This window comes from Triturus cristatus, chromosome 2_1 (assembly GCF_964204655.1).
Source record: "Triturus cristatus chromosome 2_1, aTriCri1.1, whole genome shotgun sequence".
Lineage (NCBI taxonomy): Eukaryota > Metazoa > Chordata > Amphibia > Caudata > Salamandridae > Triturus > Triturus cristatus.
The window spans coordinates 97145767-97170962 of NC_140581.1; the positions used below are offsets into that span (position 1 = coordinate 97145767).

The 25196-nt window shown below is 43.7% G+C and overlaps 1 protein-coding gene across 2 annotated transcripts in view; it reads right to left on the reverse strand.

Annotated features, from left to right (window-relative positions):
• PHF24 (PHD finger protein 24) overlaps positions 1-25196 on the reverse strand; it is a 477165-nt gene that overhangs the window by 7693 nt on the left and 444276 nt on the right. For both annotated transcript variants that reach the window (XM_085628310.1, XM_085628303.1), the window contains exons 6-7: positions 17868-18034; positions 1734-1835 (exon numbers count right to left, since the gene is read on the reverse strand). In XM_085628310.1, coding sequence (XP_085484436.1) covers positions 1734-1835; positions 17868-18034 — 269 coding nt within the window. The remainder of the gene's footprint in view (positions 1-1733; positions 1836-17867; positions 18035-25196) is intronic.

Here is a 25196-nt window from a genome sequence, read left to right on the forward strand (position 1 = left end):
GGGTGGTGCAGTTCATCCCTGCACCCCGTGGCAGGCACCTCAATGTGCCTGCCACAAGGAGCAGGGATCAACACCCCAAGGCCACCAACCGGAGGTCGTGCACCAAAGTGGGCCCTGCTGTGGACCCCCTAACACGCTTTCCAACATGGTTTCCATGTCAGACAGGCCGGCATGGGAACCATGTCGGAAACCATGCATTGTAATCTCATGGGCAGAATGGCCCACCCTTGAGATTACAGGCCGGATAAGGCCGAGCCTGTCGGAAGCCAGCTGGAATGACCAGTTGGTTGACTTTCCGACTGCCTCCAACATAATGAGGCGGTCAAAAAGTAAACCGACCGTCCCATTATGATGCGGCCCTAAAGGGCTGCAACGTAATTGGCCCCTTAATGTAGGGATAACCACATAGTGCACAGACAAAATGTGTCACTTATAGCAAGGGGAGACAATGAGTGCAGTGGGCTGACCAGCAGCCTTATGCTGTACACTGTAAGCTATGGGGTGCAGAACCATATATGAATGACACCACAAGACACCAATAGACGAAGAGACATGACTAACAGACCCTCTTTGTCTGCATGTGTATGTATGCACTTTATAACATTTTTTGAGGGAAAACATACAAAAATGAACGACATACAGTGAACAAAGTACACTTATCAATAAGTCATGACTTGTTACAATTCCTGTGAACTTTATTGCTTGCACATTCCCTGTGGTTTGGGCATTGATGACTGATTACCATAGAGACTGGATTATCAGGGCTTGGTATATCAGGAAAAATAGGGGCGATGTCTTAATCAAGTTATTATTCAGACTGTTGACGACGCCAAACAAGGTTCATTCTCAGAATTCACACAGTGATCTTATGTAGAGGTGTGAGTTTGGTGTTAAAGATACCCAAACAAGTCTCAATGTATGTAATCTATATACTAAAATGTGTTGTTGGTCTAAATTAAACTCTCAATATCTAAGGCATATTATCAAAGGGCACCTCAAAGCTGACTGGGACAGAATACAGCCTAATGCTGCTCCTTTCATATGTTCAGTTTACTACATATTTTAGTCAATGAAATGGGTGAAGCATCTAAAGAGACACCTGTCTGCTGCCAGAGCACGTGTTACGATGACATATGAAACATCCTTTCTGTGACAAGCTCTGCTATGTCCCAAGGGCCACCACAAACCGGGGCCAGGGTTTACTGAAGAGACTGCAAGGTGAAAAGGCGTTCTAATTCTCTTATAAGATGTGGAGCCCCAAATAAAAAAACACATACAGCGTCATACAACATGGGTCTAATGAAAACTTCAAAACAAAATCAGTGTATATATGAGAGCTGCGCCATTGCAAATATAAGTGTGGAGCCCTTTGTACATTTCAAAACTGAATTTAGGCCGTAAACAGAGACTTTACACTATATACTTGTTGTAGAGCGAGGTGCATTTCTGTGTGGTGTGCAGTGCCTTTGCACAACTCCCTGACCGCCTCTCTAAGTGTGCATGTTATAGTCTTTCTAGACTGCTGTGTTGTAGTATTGTTGACAGTTTGTGTATCAGCCAAATAATCTTTTCATACTTCTCTTTGCAGAACTGGTGTGTAAAACAGCTGCTATGCAGTATTCTAAAACACGTGGAATCGAGTGAAAACAAGCGGTGCACCTCTGGCCCGGGGCAGGCCATAAGAGCGGGACCCCACACACACCCCAGCATCCCCCAGACGGCCTCGGCCTCACCTGGTCTCCTCGGGGTCGGCGGACAGCAGCGCCTTCTCCTGGCTCTTGCCGCTGCCGCTGCTGGCCGGGCTGCTCTCGGACATGGGTCCCACGTGACTTATGCTGTGGCAACGAGAAGACAAACAGGAGGCTTCACAATTAGCATTCAGATCAGATGCTGAGCAGCCGCCCCCCCCCCCCCCCCCCTCTGGCTACAATTCATTAGTAAAGGTTTCAGGCGTCTTATCGGCGCCCATTAGGTTTGATTAGGTCTGATTTTTTAAATGTGGCTTTAATTTTCTTGTGTGGAGACAAGAGGCGAACTGGCTCTGTGGGGAAAAAACAGATGTAGGGTGAATGTCAAGTTTTCTACAACTACCAAAAAATTAATAAGGTGACACTGGATGAACTCCGTCAAATGTCAGATGCTTGAGAGGGGATGTGGAAGCAGCCAAAATCCGCTGACTTGGAAGTTTATTTATTTATTTATTTTTGAGTTTTATATGGCGCTGGCTAGACCGGAAGGTATCAGAGTGCTTTATTCTATATAGCTTTTGTCCTAAACAATCTCACAGAAAACCTCACAAATAACACTGCAAACGTATTCTCTCTGGGCCTGCCAGGCAACACGGATAGTAAGCGCTGGGATACAACAGTCACACTGGGCCACAGTGGCTACACAGATTGGCATGTGTTGTCGCCCTCTGTGACACAGGGCTGAGGATTCAGGAAATGACATCATTGGTTCTAACCTGGAGGTCCAAAGTCACAACTTGATGGGAAAAAAACTATAGCAATGCCAACATGTGAGTTGTATTCATTGAAGGAAATAACCTTTTCCATAAAACACTGGTACTATTATAAGTAAGTATTAAAATGAGAAGCAGTATAACACAAGCACTTGATACAAGTACATGTTTATAACTATATTATAAAACATACAGGCATTACATTTTTTATATATCTGGTTGGAAAGGTAAGCTGGAGTACCTAAGTCATATTGTAGTATTTTCACTAGCTGGAGAAACTATACAGTTTGCAACAGCTGAACTCACAGTAGTTATTGCTCATGGGCACAGTCCCAGTCAAAGTGGCCATGTTGAGGATGGGCAAGGAGACATTTAGATTTTAACAGGAGTTAGTTTTGGGAACCGTTATGATATGTTAGGGGTATTTGTAAAGTGTTTTACATACACCACTGTCTCTTGGTGCTAAAATGAGATAACACTAGGATGAAACATTGAATGCGGAGGGGATGTTAGGTGCAAAGAAAAGATTTAATGGCCAAGGCCCAATTCACATAATAACTGGTGTGAAAGTTGTTTTTTATTGAGGCGGGTGGAAAACCTTCTCAAGCAATAACCACAATCCTTGCCAGGGTGAACCACAAAAGTCCCTAAATAAACGTGAGCTTAATCCTCTATTAGCTCTGCACATAAGCAGTATGGCTTAACTTAGTGGCAATGTGTTAAGAATTTATGCAGCACACAGACAGTAATAAAGTGAAACATAACACAAGCAAAATCACCCAGTTTTGAAAAATAAATTGGAGTTTGATCAATAATTTGAGACCAAAATTACAAAAGTCCAATCGGTAGAACTGGAGATATTGTATTTTAAAGGTTTAAGTAAAAGTAGTGCCAAAAGGCCTATAGCGCCAGCTGAGGTTATCTGGCCATGCTCGACCAGGACAAAGCCATATGTTCAGGCAGACCACAATGGAGGGCAAGCAGGGCATAGGACCACGTTTGACCTGCTAAGGATTATACACTGTGGCCTCGAAACACAGTCTGTGCAGCATTGCTTTGCGAGTCTTCGAGGTGTCCATAGTGAGTTCAGATCATGCTGTGCTATGAGACTTTGCGTGACTTGGCATTGCTCAGTGTTGGTTCCAATGAAGCTTGCAGCTGTGCGGCGAGGTTTTACGGGGCATTGTGTCGTAATTGATGGAAACTTTAGTTATGCCAGGAGGAGTGCTCTCTGATTCCAACCGAGGGTCCAGGCCCTGGGCGGTACCTCTTGGTGATGAGTGACTCACTCCAGCAGAGGCCAGCAGGGCTCGTGCTGGTCCAGTGTAAGGCAGGCCTCTGTAGGGTGTTGTGAGACTGTAGCTCAAAAAAGGAGGTAAGACAACTAACTCATACTTTGAGTCGCTCAGCCTGGGATTAAGGTAGCAGGTCCAGTATTTCTTCTCACAGAGCAGTGCAGGCCTCAAGTAGCAGGAAAATCCTCTGGCAGCAGGGCAGTCCTTCTTCTGTAGTGTCTGCAGGTCTATGAGTGTGTTCAAGAGTGAGTCTGAGGGTCCTATTTTTATGGGCGGTGCCAACTTTGAAGTGGAGGAAACTTCTAGAGTTTTCCCCACACAGATGATTCTGGAATTTCGTTTTTCCCTGTCCAGGCTCCGAGAGGTCTGAGGTGACAATAGGCTGGTGTAAAGTACTTTGTGAGGGTGCTGGAGGCAATCCCCTTGAGATGAAAATGGGGCGGGGAACAGCTCCTCCCCTCCCATCCTGGAAAGATGGCCCATCCTGCCAACAGCAAGTCCCATTTGACTAACTGTCTGGGAGGAATACACATAGCCACCTGCCAACTACACCCAGTCATGTGACCCAGAGGACATGCTGGGTAGGACAAAGAAATGCCAACTTCTAAAAGTGGCATGTCTAGAAAGGTGACTTATAATCCATCTTCACCATTTTAAAGGGTTTTACATTACAATTCATTTAAGTGTAAACATGACATTCCCACTATCTCCCGATCAAAACATTAGCACTTATTAAATGTAATAAGGTAACCCAGTGTTATCTAATAGGAGAATTTAGGAGTTTGTCAATGCCAGGACATTTAAAACTACACTGCATCCTGCCCTATGGTTGCTTAGGGGCTACTCTAGGGGTGACATATATGTTTTAATAAGGAAGGTTTGGCCTGGAAAAGGTCTGTTTTACCAGGTCGACATGGCAGTTTAAAACTGCACCCAGGCTTAAGTGGCAGGCCTGAGACATGTTTTTAAAGGGCTAATTAAGTGGGTGTTTACAGTATGTGCTGCACACACACTTGTAGCTTTTAATGTAAAGGCAATGGGTACATGCAGTGTCACTTTACTACGGACTCATAAATAACTTGATTGTGCCCACATGCTGTAGGTCAATTATACAATGTTTTAAGAAGAGAGCTCAAGTGCTTTAGCACTGGGTAGCAGTGCTAAACTGCACAGAGTTCTGAAAGCTAACAAAAATAGGTTCAGAAAATAGGAGGGGTGAAGGCAAACATTTTGGGAGTGACCCTGCAGAGAAGGCCAACAAAAGCATAACATGAACTTACTCCATTATACCACATCAAACACCAGTTTGCGGCAACATTTTTTAGTGGGAACAACAAGAAAGTGAGTGGCTGGTGTTCGCTGGAATTGTAATTTTCATGGTAATGATTTAGCCCCAATTGTGTCCTTGTGTCAAAAATTGATGCAAGGACACATTCGGCACAAAAATGTAAGGCTAAATGACAGATTTGCATTTAGCTGTATTAGGTGAAAGCAAATTATGTGATTTTCGCACACCCCTAAATGTTCTTTTCTTAAGGAGAAGATGTGAACAAATGCTCTTTATCACTATTGGATGGTTGTTCTGGGGAAAGGGGATCAGGGGAGAGAAGACCTTACCTCTGAAGGATGATTTCTGAAAGGATATTGCACAAGTAAATGTGCTTAGGATGAGCAAAGAGAACTGGTAGGAGGACTACATCTATTGATGCTGGCTTTTAGAGAATCTGGGTCATTTCCATACCAACACTGGTCGAACAGCAGAGAGTTTGAAAAGATATCCTACTCTGGATGGGTAACTTGAGGAGGCTGTCCAAAATAGGCCCAGCTGAGCTAAAACAGGAGTCAAGAGTGGCTAATCCAGCTGCTTGATTTTGGATTGATTGTGGTTTCTAAAGAAGATAAATAGATATCCCAAGATAGAAAGAATTACAGAGGTCTAATCTAAATCACATGACAGCCATGATTACTACGTTCCTGCTTTCCATAGAGAGTAGGGCCATTCTAAGACTCAGTTTGCTCTGCCACAGATACAGGATGAGGCAGCTGCCGCTACCAGGCTGTTGAACTAAGTTCTTATTTAATGTCATTCCAAGTTTTTTAATGTATCAAATAGGCACAGGAAAAGGACCACAGGTGGTAGGCCAGACAGAAAGGTGGACCAGGCAAAGGGATCATTTCCAACTTTCAGGGTATCAGTTTTTCCCATATTAATATTGAAACAGTTTTGGTCCATCCAACTCTTCATAAGAAATCTTGAGTATGGAAGGGACGCCGTTGGTTCCATTGAGTTGGAAAATAGGCTGAGTATCATCAGCATGAGTGTAGAATCTACAGACAAAAGGCCTGATCAGTTGCACAAGTGAAGAATGGAAGGAATTGAACCCTGTGGAACACCTATGAGTATTGGGATGAATGCAGCTGTCCAAAAGGACTCTTCACTAAAGAGTTCAACCAGGCTAGCAAGGTGCTGTAACCGCCGAAACCTTTTAGTCTGGAAATGAAAATGGAATGGTCAAGTGTCCATAGCTGCTTATATATTGAATAAAATGAGAGCAGTGGTAATGTTTCAATCGGCAGCTGTCTGCACGTCTTGGAAGACCGACAGCAGAACAGATTCAATACTTCTACTTGGGGAAGTCTACTTGAGAGTCACTGAGTGACATGTGTTGATATGGAAGAAATTCAGTACTTTAGGCTCAGTGGGAGATTGGTGTAATTTCTGAACATATTGAATTTTACCTCTGAGATTTTAAAAGATGGGAAAACATCCAATTAATGTGGAACTCAGAGGTCTTTCTTATTCCACCGCTTTAGGAGAAGATCCAAAAGGGAGCGATATCCAACTGTCCCACCTCTGTCTGTTTATAGACTTATAGCTCTTAGGAAAAAAGATAGCCTTCTTCAGCACAAATAAATTCAATAAAGTCTTAATTTTAGGATGAATTAGAAACACAAAGGTAACAGCTACATCAAAAATATCCATAATAAGTATGTTTACATTAAACTTAAAAGCATAATTGCCTAATCAACAATAAATACCCTGGGGAAGTCATGAAGTATAATTCATATGTAGCTTTGATATGCATTCCCTATAGTCTGTAAAAAGCAAAACTGTGCTCAAAGACTAATAGAAGGACTAGATTAGTATAGAAGGACCAATCAGTGGTGGCTCCTCCGCTAAGATGGATGAGCTTTACCACACTGATATATGAGCAGTGCAAAAATAAAAATTAAATGGTAATAACAAGACGTTATCATCATTTTATTTTTCTGTGCGGGACTGGAGCCAGGTCGGGCGAGGATGAGCAAAATGAGGAGTGGTTGGGACTCCCTAAGTGCGCATTGATGTTTCGCTGGCCCTCTTGGGCCGACCAAACATTCAAGCACACTTAGCATGTTCTCCAACTGGCAGGGTTGCACAGCCCGATGGAGAACATGCCTAGGCTCCCAGGCACTGCCAGAGTGGCCAAACAGGCCGCTCCGACCAATCATGATGCTGCTCATGCACCATCGTGGTTAGTTAGGAGAGTCTGCTTCCGGTGCTGCCACTGCAGACGAAGAGGATGGAGGAGAGGCGTGCGGCAGCGGCGTAGGGAAGGTGCGTTTCTTTGTTGTTTTTTTTATTCATTCCCCCCCCCCCTGCACACCACCCCAAGGCAGCCACCACTGGGACCAATCGCAAGCATACTCATGCAACCTAGGAACACAGATATTAAATGTGGTAATGACAATTTAGTTGATCAGAGAACAAAGGAAAATTATACGTAGATGGAACCAAAGATAAAATACAAGTGTCCCGTTCTATAAAGAAGGAAACCTTTGTCTCTATTTGCAACACTTCAGTCACCGACTGAATAGATGCACTTATCATTGGAAGCAGCTACCAAGAACTCCAACTTTATATATCTACATTTTGGGTCACACTAATTGAAGTATGAAGAAAGGTCGGTCAGTGGCGTAGCAAGAGGGCTATGAGGGGGTGTTATGAGTTTTGGGGGTGCTCTTACCTGTGGCTGTTGCGGGGTGTCAAATGCAGGAATCACCAGCCCCCCGCTCTTCCATGCGGCCGCCGCGGGCAGCAAACGAAGGGACTGCTATGGGCGGCCAAAGGTGTGGCTACGCCAGTGAGGTTGGTGCCCTGCGCTGAACACCAATAATTCTACTCTGCCTCCGACTGAGCTGCTACACATTCCCATGGGTTTACCCTTCACTACCGGGTGAATGCCGAAGTAAAAAACACCATTTTGGCTCATGATGCTTGTAAGAGTTCTTCTTGCCAAAACTGATCCACAAAATTGAACTTACAATATCACTTGTGCTGTCACCCCTGGACAATTGCAATCTATTTTGCATTGGCGCATCCTTGTCAGAGAAAATATCAGAAATAAGAAAAGGTAAAGGGGCGGAGTCACACACGCATTTATGAGTACAGGGATTAGAACTAGTGAAGTCATGGTTATATTCTCTAAATTGTCTCTGTGGATCATTCCCGAAACATCCAACTCTCTTTTAGTAAAAGTGCACAGAGGGTCCTGACCTTCATATCTGTCCTAACTTTGCATGAATGTTGCATGAATACATCTGTTTTATTTTCATTTTTGATATTCTGAGACCAATTCACAAAGGCCGGTAAGATGACGTAAAAAAACACTACACTACTTACTTCACCACACTTTTGTGAAAAGGGTCCATTCAGTATTCCTGACACACCTAAATAATGCCCTGCCCTAGTTTAAGAACGAGCCAATCCGGATAGACTTGCAAAAAGGAATCCCTGGCCATGACTTACTACAGTTCACTGAGCCCATTAGCCTTAATAGCAGTGACCTGAATAAACACATTAAGCAAGAAAGAGGTTTAAGACAGCACACAAAGCCTGCAAAGAGAAACCCTAATGGAAGATCACGGGATGGAAAAGAGAGTTAATCAGGGATAACGAAAAAGATCTACCTTTCAGGAGCCATTTAGACGAAATTCTAATAAATGCCGGCACCCCAAAGTTTCTTAGAGTCCGCACTGAACCCAGAGAATTGAGAGAGGTATTCTATCATCAGCAAGCGTTTGCACTAACAGAAAATATCTTTCTATCAGGTGTTACTCTTGTTACTATATATTAAAGGAATATGTTCCTATAGGATAAATGTACTTATGCTGGTTTTTAGCTGCTTCTTGTCTTTGCAGCTCATCATATCTTCAACTTCCTATTGCCTTTCTCTAAGCCCACGTATTTGATACTCTGTCATCAGATTTTCTTTTGAACATTCTGCTGAGCTAGAAAATAATTGTATGTATTCATAATAGCAACTTGGACCTATCCCTGCTATTTTTGCTTCTCGTCGGTCACATGTCTCGGGGATTTCAGCCATAGAGTATTGTACTTATGGTTAAACGGCTCTATGTAAAAATGTTGCCAACTAAAAAGTATATGTAGTGGTTAAGAGGTTGTTGCTAGCATTATCAAGTTTTTCATATTCTATATGCTAGGCCTACAGCTAGAGTTACTACTGGGCAAAGACTAGTTGGTCACACAGATATGAAATGTCAATGTTTTAGGAAGAATTTGAGACAATAAAGATAATAATGCCTGCTAAAAATATGCAAAAGAACAATTGATGAACGGAATGCTGAACAATATCAAACAACCCCCCCCCCCCAGTCAGAGATCTGGGCCTAATTCCATCGTTTTTTTGCTCACCACGCCACCCCAGTTTGGACCCAGCCATACGCATATCAGTCGTGACTCTGCTCCCCATGGGAAAAGTCTAGCCTGAACCGCCAAGCCAGCTCTTCGCTGGACCAGAAACAAGCATCATGGCACCGGTTTCAGGGTATCACCCCTCATCAGCCAGGCTAGCTTGAATCCAGTGGCATGGTGAGCACGGGACCCATATCTGGCCATCCCGTCCCACTTTGGGTGACAAATGCAAAAATATAAGCATTTATTTTCTCATCAGTACTGCAAAGTAGGTCTGAACAAAGTTTTTGTTTGATCCCGAAAACATACATATATTTAGGTAATTACATTTCCAAAGTTTACTGGTACGCATACAACTGCCATTTATTACTATTTCTTTGTGCTTCTTTCACTTACTACCGATTTATTTTTCTGACTGGCCTTTGAGAACAACTTTATCCACATCACCAGCCTATTATTAGCCCAAAATCATAATGATGTATAATCATGGAGATGGTTTGGTAGGAAGGCTTCATCCATTGGTCTGTTGACCTTTTTTTTGCTTCCTCCCACGACAGCATACAGCATGAAGTAATTGGTCAGTCCATTTACCCATTAGCTCCCTTGACAGTGAGTAAATAAAAAACTTGTGGACATTGCTCACACCTGCGTAAAATAGTTCCTTTCTCTTCTGAAACAAAGCTCTTTCAATGTGTGATTTTTTTATTTTAATTATGTGTATTATCTGTTAACAAATGGCTATTTACCTTACCTGCACGGTGGGTGCCCAGTTCTATGGTGATTTACTTCCTGTCTCCTTTTAAAAGTTGCAGATATTTAGGGGCCTATTAGCATGGCGGGTGGATCGCCACTGCCCGACCGGCGGTGGCGATCCGTCCGCCAAAACACCCCGCCGGACAGCCTTTTATCCCCCGGAACATTAGCATGGCGGGGCAGGTATCACGGCGGGCGGAAGGACCGTCCGCCACTTTTCCGCCCGTAGGCAATCGTCACGATTGCCTACTGGGCGGAAATGGCCTACAATATAGTGGCGGTGCCTTGCAGGCACCGCCATCCATATTATGATATGGGCGGTGGTATGCCTTTCCATGGCGGAGACTCCGCCATGGAAAGTCATGCGGGAATCGCTTTGGGGACCCATTGTGGGCCCCCGGAGGGGCTGCACTTGGGGGGTACCATGGCATACAAAAGATGGCAGGCAACGCGCGCTGCCTGTCACGTTGTGCATGCCAATGCACAACATGCATTTTCTACATTGTGGCGGGTGCTGCCCGCAGCACCGCCCACCACAAAGTTGAAAATGCGGGATGCGACCGCCACGGTGGCGGTCGCATCCTCATTGGCGGTGCAGGACCGCCGCACCACTGGCGGCCTGTTCCAGCACCACTAGGGTGGTGGGCAGACTGAAGTCCGCCCGCCATCCTAATGGACCCCATAGTGTTTAAGTGACATTGTGACACTGGGACTGTCCACAATTTGAGTGCTTGGTTGGATGATGATTTCTTCTTGTTTCCTCCTCAAATAATAGTAGAATGAATTCATGTGACCCCTGAGCAACCCGATGTCCAGAATAATAGTTCATGAATACAGTAGATTTCGTTGTTCTTCATCTTTTTATTTTCCTTCTTCTTTGCCTTAGGCGTCCTTAGTACATTCCGTAGTCACTCTGTAACTTCAAGTAGTCAATCTAATAAACTTCATCTTCAGTCCTTCCTTTTGTCTGGGGTTACCTCGGGTCACAGCTTTTTTGACTCTCAGGGTTTTAAACAAATCTTCCGCTATCCTATCCCTGTCCTTCCTGGAGCTCAGGATGATCTCCCAATCACGAGTGTTGTCAGGGAAAATAGCTGCAGCAAAACTCAGGGGTCACAGTAATTCATTCGAGTTGGGGATTCTCCTCTTCTGAGTTGAGAGTGTTGTTGGCCACTCTTTTCCCCTGGGAGCACCAAATATAATTTTGAGATTATTTTGGGAATACTATAGGGGCGCACACACTATAGCCTGCCACAGTGACTCTTTATTTTCAGATTGGGTTTTGGGGCACCCATTTTCCTGGCAACACTGGTGATATTACAATTGGAAGATCACCAATAGCAGAAAGCTTGACTCAACTGGAAGGTGATTTTTAACCCTCCACATAAGTGAATGTTTTTTAGATTCCCTTTTTGTATTGTAAGTATATCGTGGTCACAGTTAGATGGCAGCAATGTTCTTGCAACAAATTAAAAAATAATCATCAGTCCGCCAGCATGCCAAGGCCAGACCTATCAGCTGTGCCAATGTTTTTACTCATTTATTTGGGAAGCTGGATCCACTAGCATGTTGTAAGCATATTTTTTCAGCCCTGACCAGGGAACATAGATTGCAGCAGGGCCACCCGCCATCTCCTCGTCACTCCTTTGCCCCCCCCACTCACTGTTGCCCTTACCTGAGATCATGTTAGATATGATAAAAGGACAAAAGTCCTTTTTCTTCCTTCTTAAGATGTTATGGACGTAATACAAAAAACTCTGTTTTGCAGTGCAGAAGCTAGCCTTTCAATTATGTGTGTGGCATTGGCGACATTACAGGGGGGGTCTAACTTCTGTTTTCTCCTGTGGATACCTGCCTTCTTCTACAGGTTACAAACATATTTATATTACAGTTTTGGAGGAGTTACTGGAAGTCCCTACCAATTATTGGTGTATAATGTGTTTTAGGTGTGGACGAGGGGCAGGCTTAGCCATCAAGCTATGCTCACGTGAACAGAAGAAAAATCATAAATATTAAAATACAAACAGCAATGTATGCTTATGGGGGCTATGGATCAGCCTTCTTCAGCCACTGTATATCCAACTGTAATTTACATGCTGCCCTGCCCACCGCAGCATACAGCATGGGTTAACTTATGCCAGCCAATGGCTCTGTCACACTGACAGCATACTCCCTGATTTCACGTACACACCCCTAAATAGAAGTGCACCGTAATGCCAAGGCTGGTGGGCCAATACTTTACTTTGCCAATGCTTCTTTTATTTGTATTCTTCATTCCTTGCAAGTTTTTCTTTTTTTCAATTCTGCACACCCAGAAGTACCTTTTATTTGTGCTAATATGAATAAAATGTTCCTGTGATGTGCGTTAAAATTAAAGATGAGTTCTATATCTGTTGTAAGAATACCTGCCCGCTAGGAAGCATTGGTACTGTTCTATTAAAACTATTAAAATTATGTGATTGTCATTTTCTTTTCTTTTTTATTACAATATTTATTGTGACTATATTGCCATCATTATTAGGTTGTGGCATATCTTCTTTTTTTCTTTTTATACCATACAGTTGGAATAAAATAAATTGCACCAGCTTGCTAAGACAAGACCTATTGCCTTTGTCAATATTTGCTTTAAACCTGTGCAACTAACATAGGCAGCAGGGCTATAAATGAATAGGTGTTAAGGCAAGAGTCAATTGTTGCATTTCTTTTGGCCAAATAATAGAAATGTGTACCTGTGGGAACAAAGAACTCGCACCTGAAACGTGAATAGGAGGATGATGGTGCCCTTGCTTTATTAAGAGATAAAAGTAGTCTGCGTTTGTTCCTGTACAACATTTTTAAACATTTCTTTATCATTTCTATGAAGATGCACTTTCAACTTCATTAGCAAGGGACAACAAATGGTGACCGTGATGGCCCTGTTCACTTCAGAGCTGGACTATGTAAATGCCCTGTATCTAGGGCTACCAGATCATCACATCATATGACTTGATTGCAGGTTGTTCTGAACATGCTAACATCCATAGCTAGGGGATTTTAACATTAGTCTGATTGACAGAGGTTATGACAACTGCACAGACTGTCCTTACCTAGGACACTTAGCTTCTCCTTTCAAAGTGTAAATCTAAGTTGATGATAGAGGATGCTTCCTCCCTTCCTCAAAGAAAAATGTCAGCCATTTGTTCACGTTTGAAGATTATGGAAAGGTCCGGACATGCTTCTTAAGAAGTTCTGTATATGCATTCCTATGTATTCATTTTTAACATGCCCTCTCTGTCTTTACTTGTAAGTCAGGGGTCATCAGGGCAGCTGTAGAACACATTTTAAAGAGTTCCTTCTAACATTTACTGTTTAAAGTATGTACTGATACTGATAAGTGATACAAATACCGACTTTAGGTGATTATTATAATTTTTGTGCCGGCAGAGACATGAAACTACTGGCCGTGCCAATATTAAACTGTCCGGGTGGCAAACCTTTGAGAGAGAGAAGGTTGTCAGAAAACTTCAAAAAATAATTTTCCTCTATAAGACGATCAAGGCATCCTTGTTGATGACGAAAGCTTTAGTTGGTCAAATTCTTCAGTGGTTTACATATATTGTCTCTCCATAGTTATATCACTGCATCCTTCTCTTCTTCCACAAAGCACGATTTAATTTGATTTCCTCTCCTTCTTGGCAACATTGTAGGAAATATTAGCTTTCTGCATGTTTTCCCCTGATTTTTCGCCTATTTTTGCTAATGTGTGACTCTTTTATCACTTCATATCTTCACCTGAGAAAATGCGAGGGTGATCAAACATTATTTTCGCTTAATTTCAAAACTTTTAATTCTAAGGTGAAAGTAGATTTTTTTAAACGTTAGTGAAAAAGTAACTTTAAGAAGGTACACTTTGTGCTGCCTGACTAGTTTAAAACTGGTTTGGATCTCATCCGTGTTCAGAAGCCCAATGTAACCCTTGATTGGATTGTTAACAACCCTTTTCCTGGAAAACAAAGTCTTGACTTCTGGGAGCAGAAATATGTGAATGTTGTCAGCCAGTTTTCATAGAACTTCCTATGAATTAAGATTGTCAAGTGGGGTTGCAATGAACTGCTAGCAGTGATTTACAAAGCCACCCTGAACTTTCTGGATCCGTCCCCAACAGGATGGAAACACCCTTTCAGGGAAAGAGCCTTCGCTCCTACAGGTAAAGGATGGTGGCAGCCATTTTCCTAGGGTCTCTGTGGAGGTTTGCAGTAAACCAAGAGTTAAAGCAGAGAATCAGGAGGTGGACTGGGTATAGGGACTTACCCAGTCCCTGGTTAGTTCACGGGACTGGCCCTCAGCACTACCTGCTCAGAACATTATCTGGGAAGGAATTGTGAATTGTGTTGCAAGAGAAAGAATGTGCCTGAAATCTAAAAGAAAGGGAGCACTTACCACTGCTTCCAGCTTGCACCCAGGAATGGGCCTGCCCTCTAGTGGTCAAGTAGTTGCCTTGTGTTATCAGCAACGGATACACAAAACGCAGCTAACTCAGACATCCCAGCTGACCACTGAGGACTGGACCATGTAGATGCCCTGGCTTGGGAGAGACCTGCTGCTTAGAAACCTACATCCCAGCTGACCACTGAGGACTGGACCATGTAGATGCCCTAGCTTGGGAGAGACCTGCCGCTTAGAAAACTGCCCTTAGATAAAAGTGGGATTTCGTAATGTTTTCAAACTCTGGAAGAATGCTGATATTTCTTCTGGGATAGCACTCTTGGCATACGAGAAAAGCCGGTTTGTCTCATTCTGACCTCACCTGCTGTGCTAAAAACTGGTGTAGCAGACCTTTGTGTTAAGAGTATTTGGCCCTGTGAAGCCCTGCCAGGCTAAAGCTTCCAGCTTTGCCTCACCGGTGGGTTTTAAGGACCAAAAGAACGACTAAATCCAGAGCAAGAAGCTTGGACTAGCGGCGAGACAGCAAATTTATCCCAGCAGCAAAGCGACCTCTGCAGCTATGGAATCCAGATATGTCCCACTGGAGCTTTTGGCACCAAAATCAGTGGCTTCAGCAGGAGTTAGACATTTTAAGCGACCTTAGGTGGTTCAGCCTGTGACTTAGCATCGCTGGAGGACCCTGAGCTCCAAAAAGTGGAGTAAAAGTAGATTAAAAGTGGTTTATTAGTAGACAAAATAGGGAACCACTCCATCTCATGGTCTTCTACCAATTGAGATGTACCTCAAGGCTCTATCTTAGCCCTGTTACTATTTAAACTCTGCTTAAAGCCATTATCAGCTATTCTCAAATACTTCAACCTTTGCATACGTGAATATGCTAATGATATTCAGCTTTAAAGTTAGACTTCATGACCGTAAGACATCCACGTCATGAAGTCCTGACTCCTAAGAGCACAGCGCTGGATGCCACAGTCTTCCTCCATCTAAACCTGCAAAATATTGATTTCTTACTCATCTCTCAAAGAAGTAAAACTAACTGGGCCTAACCCTACTATATGAACTCATTAAGTCCCTTTCTATCGTCTCACCTACAATACAAGCCATGGACTTGTTCATCAACAGCGATCGATCTCTTATCCCACATATCAATAAAGCAGCTCAATCAGTTAATTACTTGCTTTATGACCTGACAAAATAATCTACTTACCCCCAACTAACCAAGATCTGCGCCCCGTAGCCTAATCATCTGCCACCCTGACTATGACGATGCGGTTCGTACAGATCGCCAAAGGCTTCTAGAGCCTCATCAAAGTGGTCTTTGTTGCAACTGCTCGGCCGGTCTCTTGCATAAGGACAGTGGATTACATTACTGCAGTCCTGAGCGAACTCCACTGGACCCCCCATTTCTACCGGAATCCAAGTCAAAGCAGGATGCCACGCCCACAAGGACATCCATCTCAGACCCCCTCCTGACCTCACAGTTCTCTTCACAATGTCTGGTGGAAAGAGAGGGCTTTAGAGCAAAGATTCTCTCTTTTTGGAAACTCCTGCCTTGAACATGTCTCTAGGGCCATTAACAGTCTGTCTCTTGAGCTGTACCCCGCTTCTGGAAATCCAATCCTCCATCCACCTGAACCTAATCTGAAAGCGTATGTCTTCTGTATTCACCTAAACGAATCATTGCAGTCGCTGCTGTCAGTCATCTCTTCTGTCCCTACCATATCTATTATGGTCTCATTGTTCTCTCCTCCAGGGCACTATTCTGTACGGGGGTTTTCTTTATCTTATCTTGGATTTGACATTTCTATCTTTCTAGGTATTTTGTGAATGGTGCTTATGCCTTCCTGGTAAAGTGGTGCTACAGCAAATGCTAAATAGATGCAACAACAATTGCATTACCCGCTTGGTGTATTCGTCTTCTCCATCGTGGTTGGTATAAAACTGCCCCCAGACCATTGTCAACTACAAACTGATACTTTTGATTGGCGTGTTGTATTGTCTAGGCATGTTGATCTTTCAGAACTTTAAAAATGCATGTCTGTGGTTCCCCTTACTTGATTTTAATCGTCTCGGTGTCTTTGTGCTCATTGACTATTTCTGGGCCGGTTTGTGAATTTAGTTTCGCTGCTCTATGGATTTTAAAATTGTTGATGCGGCTTGACTTTAACACGCATGTCTCTGGGGAAGGGTCTGCTGGTTGTGCCACAGCTACCAGGAACTGGGTTGAGCAACGTTCTCTGAGAACTATGTGGAGAACTAACCAGAGCATGTTTAGTAATTCAGTAACCCACTTTCTGACAAACAGGTATTCCCAAATAACTAATTAGTTATACATAGTATATTTAGATAATATTAACAACCACAGCCACATAACAGAAATTAGATGCACAAGAATAGTAAAATATCAAATAAACGTAATCCTATTTAAATGTCTTTTTTTTTTTTTTAAATACACCATCAACAAAAGCAACTGGTCGGGCAGAGGAAGCAATAATTCAAAATCTGTGAGAAAAGTACACAACCACTCTCTTTAAAGTTAGTCGTAAATAAAATGTCCTTTCCATAAACTCACGTGGGCTAGCTCCTTGAAGTTTTATTTATCATTACAGGCACTGCTTCCTTGAAGTTTTGGGGCAGATTTATAACGGACTTGCGCCACTTTTACGCCTCCGTTGCGTCACTTTTGTGACGCAGCGGCGGCGTAAACCCTGCGCCATGTTGCGCCCCATTAACAATGTGATGCATCTAGGGAGATGTGTCACGTTGTAAAGCTTGCACCACATGTGGGCGTACCTGCACGGGGGGGGGGCGTTTTGGCGCAGGAACGCCTCCGAAAAGTGGCTGAGTGAAATCTACAAGATTTCGCTCAGTCACTTTTCCGGCCATGCTGCGTCAAAACCCTGCGCCTGTTTGAAGCAGGCGTAAGGATTGACGCAGCATTGTAACGATAGGGCACCCCCGAGCCTTGCTGGAGCTGCGTCGCGCTTGCGACGCAACTCCAGTAATGCGCCAACCTTCCGCCATCAGATGCGTCACGCATCTGTTTATCCTTGCGCCACGATGCGCTGCATTGTAAATGCGGCGCATCTATTGTGGCGCAAGGGTAAACTTTCGTGACGCATCTTTCCTGGCGCATCCCTGCTGATTTGCAGGGATGCGCCAGGGAACATAAATCTGCCCCTTGATGAGCCTCCACGGGTACATCAATAAATAGACTCGTCAGAAAGGGATCAGGTACCTGACATTGCATGATGGGGCCTCCTTGGGGTGCTTCCGGAACCACGCGGCCTGGGCTCTCCTGCACTCCCCACCGCTGATGAGTCCGTCGTTGTCCTGGTCCAGCAACAAGAAGGCGGTCCGTGCTTTTTCCCGCTCTTTGTCTGACAGCAATCTCAGCAACGAGTTCTGAGGGGAGCAAACAGCACAAAGGTGAGTGTTCTGCTGAAAACAGTCCCATGTCCAAAGCTGGGCTGCTTCTGAAAACTAGAGAAACACTGAGATTTCTTGTGTATGATCTGTACAGCTTAGTTCCAATGACACACTGTACCTGTGTCTGGACATACCCATCCAACTTAGGGTGGCACACTAAAGTACACAAAAAAGAGATGAATGGAATGTTTGAATTAATCTTGGTCACTGGAACATACTCAGGGCCGCAACACAATCCATCATTCCCCTCTCCCACTGACGGCATCCTCGACAATCATACAGGACCGCATATCGCACCCATGCAGCGTTATCAGAACCACCGCTGCATGAGGCATCACTGACGTGGGATCTCGCAATGATCAGCAACCAGGATTTAAGGTAGTTTGTTCAGACGGCCTAACTTGGTCTCTGACATGACCAGATAACCACAGTTGGTGCTTTCAGCTTTTAGCCACTGATTTCGCTTACATATTTATAGCTCCATATCTCCGTTTCTACTGATTGTATTTTTGTTATTTTGGTATCAAATAATTTTTACATTTTACTCTATTTTTCTTGTGTTGTGTTTTCACTTTATTACTGTTTGAAGTACTGCATACATACTTTACACATTGCCTCTAAGTAAAGCCTGGCTGCTTTTCTGTTAGGCCCTTAGAGGGTTTAACACAGCTTCATTTCAGGTTTGCTTGCGACTTCACTCTGACAAGAATAATGGTTGCTGCTTGAGTAGGGCTTCACCTCCCTCACCCAGTAACCCACTTTCCTACGCATATGGAGTTCACTGCCCTTTTACAGAAGATGTAATACTGCATAAATTCCACTAAATAACAGAATGAAAACCATCATATACACCCCATAGGGGAGTCAATTGTCTTGTTTTTTTGGTTAAGGGCCCAAAGACCCCTAAAATGGTGAACTTGAAATGGGTGCTGATCCCCTAACAAGCTACCTCAAAACATACTGCTGGCAAGACTAAAATAGTAGCCTCTTGATCAGGGTCCTACTCCTCAAGATAGAGATGCAGTTTCACCAAAGGCCTTTTATCCCTTGGGTTGGGACATCTGCCGAAAAGTACGTGAGCCAAGGGAGTGATGAGCTACTGTCAAAAGGAGACAGGACATGACATGAGGTGTTAGTGCAGCTGCCTCTTTTGCAGTTTCATCAATCGATGAATAGCAGGGTTTCCCTATGTGTGTCTGCTACTTTCTGCAACTAGTGACGATTTGCTATTTGTATGTGTGCCACATCCTGCAGCACATATAGAAGTAACAAATTGCCATTATGAATTGTTTATGTGCAGGAAGGAACACCTTCCTGCACATAAACAATCATTGGCTGTAACGTAGCCACGATTGCACTATGGTACAAGGGTGCCCGCGTTGGAGCTAGGCAGCTAATTTTAGCGCTGCATTGTTGTAAGTATGGTGCATCCCTGCATTTTGGAAATGTTGGAGCGCGGCGCTGTCAGATTTCGCACAGCTCTGCACGCCGAAATGTCATTGTAAATAAGGGCCTATGAGTGTACAAGGCAATGGGAACACATCCATGTGAGGGAGCGAAATATAATACCGCAGATAGAAAGGATGCAAAGAGACTTAAAATACTCGTCCCTGGTGCCCCCCTCCCTAATGAGCAGAGCGGCCATGTTAAAAATGGTGTCCCTTCCCTACTGCTATATCAACTTCAAAATTATCCCTATGAAATCCGAAACATGTTCTGTTTACACCTTAACTCACTGATTTGGGGGGTTTAATGATGAGGGACCCAAGGATTGCTATGACCACATTTTATAAATCCTCTAATGATGGAGGGATAGGAACAGCAAGTATTATGTCATACTACCGTGATTCCAAAATGATGATCATTAACGGCTTAATGACACACAGCACATACCACACATGCAACCTAAAGGTGGTGATTCCATAAGGATAATTTTGAAGTGGAGAGGCTCCACGGTTTGTTCCAGCCATATCCTTAAGTGCCACCCAACCGTTCGGGGGAGGAGTAGGGCACGTGGGAGTGAAAACTTTCATCCCCTTCCTGTGCCCCTGGTCAGCTCTGGCGCTGCTCATCTCGTGGCCCACCATCCAAACTCTCGATGGATCTTAACTTCGCTGCTCCCCCTGGACTGTCGTCAGTCTCAAAAATCCGGGTCCCGACTGCCTTTATCCCAACAGCCATCGAGACTTCTCCAATCAGCCTATTCCCTCATAAGCACTAGCCTTCCCATCCTCAGAAGTCACCAGTGCGTTTCCCACGTTCCCAGCTGGCGTTGCTCGTTCTCACTTTTTTACTTTTGAGCAAAACGCACTCCAAGACCTCTAGCAAAAGAGAGTTGTGCAGAATCCACCTTGATAGCCTCCAGACCACGCCCTCCAGGCATATACTTCTTAACATATCCTCACCTGGACAATGTCACTTACCCATCATCCTCCCTGCAAGTCAAATGCCTCCTTGAGATCACCTGCACAACTATACTTCATCACCTTTCGAGCATTGTTTCAGCCTTACTGACTTTAATGGATTCTAGCATCAGAAACACCCATCTTCACCTTCCCTGAAGACTCAACACTTTGAGATATAGCTATATTTCTGTTTGTTTGTGGAACACAGAATGGCGGCAATGGGTTTCAAATCCATGGCTTAGATCTTGACCATGGTACAGGGTGGCAGAAGCCTCCCTAAAGGCATCACTACCCAGTAGCCAAATACAAAGTATGGTAGAGGAAGGAATACTGTCAGTGAGATGGTGGCATCCACACCTCTGCCAACACCAGAAGCCAGCCATAGTCCACCATGTAAAAGGTCGAGCACTTGTCACCTGATTTTTACATGGCCTGCTGGAGAGGACAGGTGTTGACGGGGTGGTGGTTAGCCTTAACATGTCCAAGCTATTGGTACTTCATTGTCTCTCTAACCACGACTCAGAAAATACCAAGGCTTGGGCGGTTTTGAATGCAATGCAAGCCATGTTAGGCCCACACCAATGCACGCAAGACGTCATGATAATTCATAAGAATACCTTTCCTGAGATGAGCAAGTACCCCCTAAACAAGTACCCCCAAACAAATACTCCCTCTATGAAAAGTGGAATCCTGAGAATTTACTTTTTGATACCACATGGGTTGTGTATTATACACAGAAGTGCAGTGGGGAGTGTTATTGAGTGGTGAAGCCAATTGTGATAATGGGTTGTGTGGAGTAGGTGGGTATGGTGAAAAGTTGTGTTAAGTAGAGAGTGGTGGGGAGGTGTGAAGTATAGAGTAGAGAAGCTGGGTGTGATAAGATGTGGTGCGATTGTGTGTGTGATGAGGTTCAGTGTGGTGGGATCTGCCATCAAAGGCTTATAAAATTGATTTGATTCAGTTGATAGATTTAGGCAGAGAGAAACTGATGCAACCTGAAGCCATAGTCTTTACTGCAACAATAGGATCGAGTTGTAGGATATGATTCCCAGTCCCAAATGGTCAACTATGGTAGTACGGGCGCCGGGCGTCTAAATCCACCTTCATTTCATTTTTGTGGCTTGGACCCAAGTAATCTAGAACCAAAGCAGGTGGACTTGTACTGAAATAATCCAAGATATTGTGCTGAATAACCAGGAGAGGTCAGTGCTGCATTTGATCTGACTGGAAAAGGAAACCAGCTTTTGCTGAAAAGTTTTCATAATTTGGTAAAATAATTGTAATTAAGCTAAAGGTGTTGCTCTGTTGTACAAAGTTTAACTGTTTAATACAAAAGGAGGGGAATTTTTTCTCTACTTGCAGCTTATGTTCTATTTCATTGCAGTAGCTTACGTTTCAGAGTTAAAATGGATACAAATATAATGCACTTACCTCTACAATGAAAGTGATACAATTTTGAAATTCCCGGCATATAGTTATATTAGTATGAAAAATTAATAGAGGGATTGGATTTTTGTTTACACTTCATCTGTGTTATATATTTTTAATAACACGTTTGTACGTTTTCAGTAGTTTAAAAAAAAAAAAAGATGTTCCCATTCCATCTGCTGCTGCTCATTGTTCATTATAACACCAACCTCCCCAATTGCCTGGTCTGGCCACACACAGGATTCTGAAAGGAAGGAAACAGGAGCTTGCTCCTACAAAGCAAGGTCAAACATCTATGTGAAAGGAAAGCCACAAGAATAAGATACATTTTCCATTGTTATTGGAGTTGACTAAAGTAGTAAATGAAGGAAAAATGGGTTCTGGGAGGTGGAGATTTGATTGGTAATTGGTAGGAGTAACTGTGCTATCCAGGGAAGTCGGCTAGTTGAGAGGCAGGTCATACTGTGCCTCACAGTCGAAGGCCTCTGGGATAGCAGTTTCCAGAAAGGGGGGAGCTGGGTCACACTGCTGAACATCTTGGGTCTTGGGTAATTACCAATCACTGAGTGCTTTCATCTTTAAATTCTCCTGCTTGACCCACTCTGAAGAGAGCTTATTGCACCTTAATGTGACCAGCACCTCTCTCCAGAGCTAAACAATCTAGTTTCCTTTGAGCTCACTCCAGATCTCTGCTACTTTGGAAAGCTAAAAGACCCACTCAATTGGACATGATGATTGTCGTTGCATAGTAACAACAATAGAATTGAGTTGTGAGGAGCTTGGTAGGATAACATTCTAATTCCCTTAATCAGCGAGCAGGGTTTCAGAAAGGATTTAACCTAAAACGTTCCTCCACCATCAGGGAAACTAGACTTCTAATTGTAGTAGTGGGTTATGGACATCCTTCTTCCTATCTCAATCCTCCCCACTTGCTTACTGTTCATTTTCCACCCATTAAGTCCTGGTTTTAGCAGTTTTGAAAACTGATGCTCACACGCTCAGGTCTTGGAGCCAAGAGGGTAACTCTCCAGTATACTGTCTGTCAGGTGGTCCACATTCTGCCCGCAGGTTCCTCCATCACCCCTGTATAGTGATATGGTGAAGTAATACATGTTTAAGGCCTGATAGGCACAGAATATCATATTGATATGAACAATCCTATTATGCACTCGGTCCGTAGGCTGCTACAGATCTATTCTGAAACAAACCAATGTTCTTATGTATAATGCCCATAAATCAGCTTGCTTCTGTAATTCCAATAGTTGACTTTCCCAAACGTCAGAAAATTGAGACATTCTATTGTTGCCAAGAACAATTTAAGGCAAGAAGGTTCATGTAATTCAAAACATGCATCTGCCCGAGTTGTCTGATCCTAAGCATGATGATAGTGCTCACCCAGAACCCCATAATCCACAAAGGTGACATTAGCTTTATGAAATTGCAGGCACTCAACAATACCTGTGTAGGGAGCTTCAGACGCTTGTGTCTTTTGCAGACCTGGACCAGAGTAGCAAAAAGATATATGTAATGGCAATTTATTATGAATGTTTGGTAAGGGGTTTTACAACCAGAAGATTGTTTCCAGGGGCCTAAGGTGAAGATTAAGGTATTTTAGTTCATCCTGAAAGGCAGTATGTAGCAAGAGTGGAAGACAGTGCCAAAGGGTGGGGTTGAGCAAAGTGAAGTCCTGACCTTGCCTGTGCTCCTAACGTGGTGGATGAACAATTAAACCCAGTAGAGTAGTGCAAGGACCAAAACATAAATGCATAAATAAATCAGCATGACTAAGCAGAACTCAATCAACGATGCACCTGACTTTAAAAGCCACCTTGGCCATCCTTTGGAGCCAGTGCAGAGATCTCAACATTGGTCATACTGGGTTAAACTTTCCGGTACCAGGGTAGCTGATTTGCTAAATATTGCTCCGACATGAGCCGTGGAAGGAAGTACTTTGGCAAACTCAGGTAGGACATTGCTATTCTCAATCCTAGACCCAATCGGTGATGTTAGGGAATGGACATATTCTTACAGAGGAGTTGAACTACATCTGCAAATTCTTCATCTTCATGCCGTGCCCACCCACAGAGAAGAAATCCACTTTATCTTTGTTCAGTTTGGGCCAGATGCCACTCATCCATACCCTAATCCCCACTATCCAGTGTGGCAATCATAACTATCCAGTTCCTATCTAAATAAATAAGGGCTTCGATGTTACTTGAAGTTATGTAAAAGTGGAATCCATATCTTGGGATGAGGCAGGCAAGAGGCTCAAACTTAATGTTAAGCAGACTGGTAAAAAACAAGAAACCACACATCAGTTTCCTTGACTACCACAAAGTGAAAACACTGTCATTGTTGCGATCAAAATACACCAGTCTAATTTCATGTCAATGCAGCACTCTCCGACTTACAGGACAATATACAGTACATGCTTATGGCAAATCAGCTGTATATGTCAATTCTGTATTAATGCATTGGAGAATAGAAGGGTTAGTGTAACTATGATGTGTACAAGTAGAAACCTCTTTTACACACAGCTCTGCAAGACGATGCTCCTGACTATCTTTCGAATGATTGTCCCCATATCAACTGATCGTATACTTGGCCACCCCAGAATGACAATCCACTTGGATGGTGTTTCCAATTTCAACTGACTGGGTACTTGGCCATCCCGGAATGACAATCCCCCTGGATGGTGTAATACACTGTTCGCTGGATGGACCACTCTGAATTAACTATGGGGAGAAAATGTGACCTACCACACTTGTATCTCACAAAGGCTCTGCCTGAGCACTCTCACAAAGGCTTGCCATTAGTCTATTGCAACCCCAGACAAGCTGGTGCAAAGAACAGGGAGGAATGGGATGCCTGATAACTCAGAGGGGTAGAAACATTTACAAGATTCTCCAACCTCAAAGTAGGCACCAGGGATAAATATTGGACCACAGACACCAACTCTTCAGTACACTTCTGGACCTTTGAAGACTTTGCCCGAAAGAAGGACTGCTGCGCTGCTGAAAGGACTGCCACTGCTGAACTGCTTCCTCTTGGACTACTGCCTTGCTCAACTGGTGCCTTGCTGGATTGATGCCCTACTGTCTTCCTGCCTGAGTCAGAGTGATGTGGACCTGCCCCTAAATTCAGGACTTCCAGAGTGACTTCAGGAGCTAGTCTGCTGGACTCCTGTTCAGACCCACAGGGACATAACAGGCTCACAACCACAGACCTAGCACCCAGATCCAGCAAGCTCCTAACCTCCAAGTGGTGCCTGTCTGGTACTGGGCCCTTGGTGTGGCCTCAGAGAG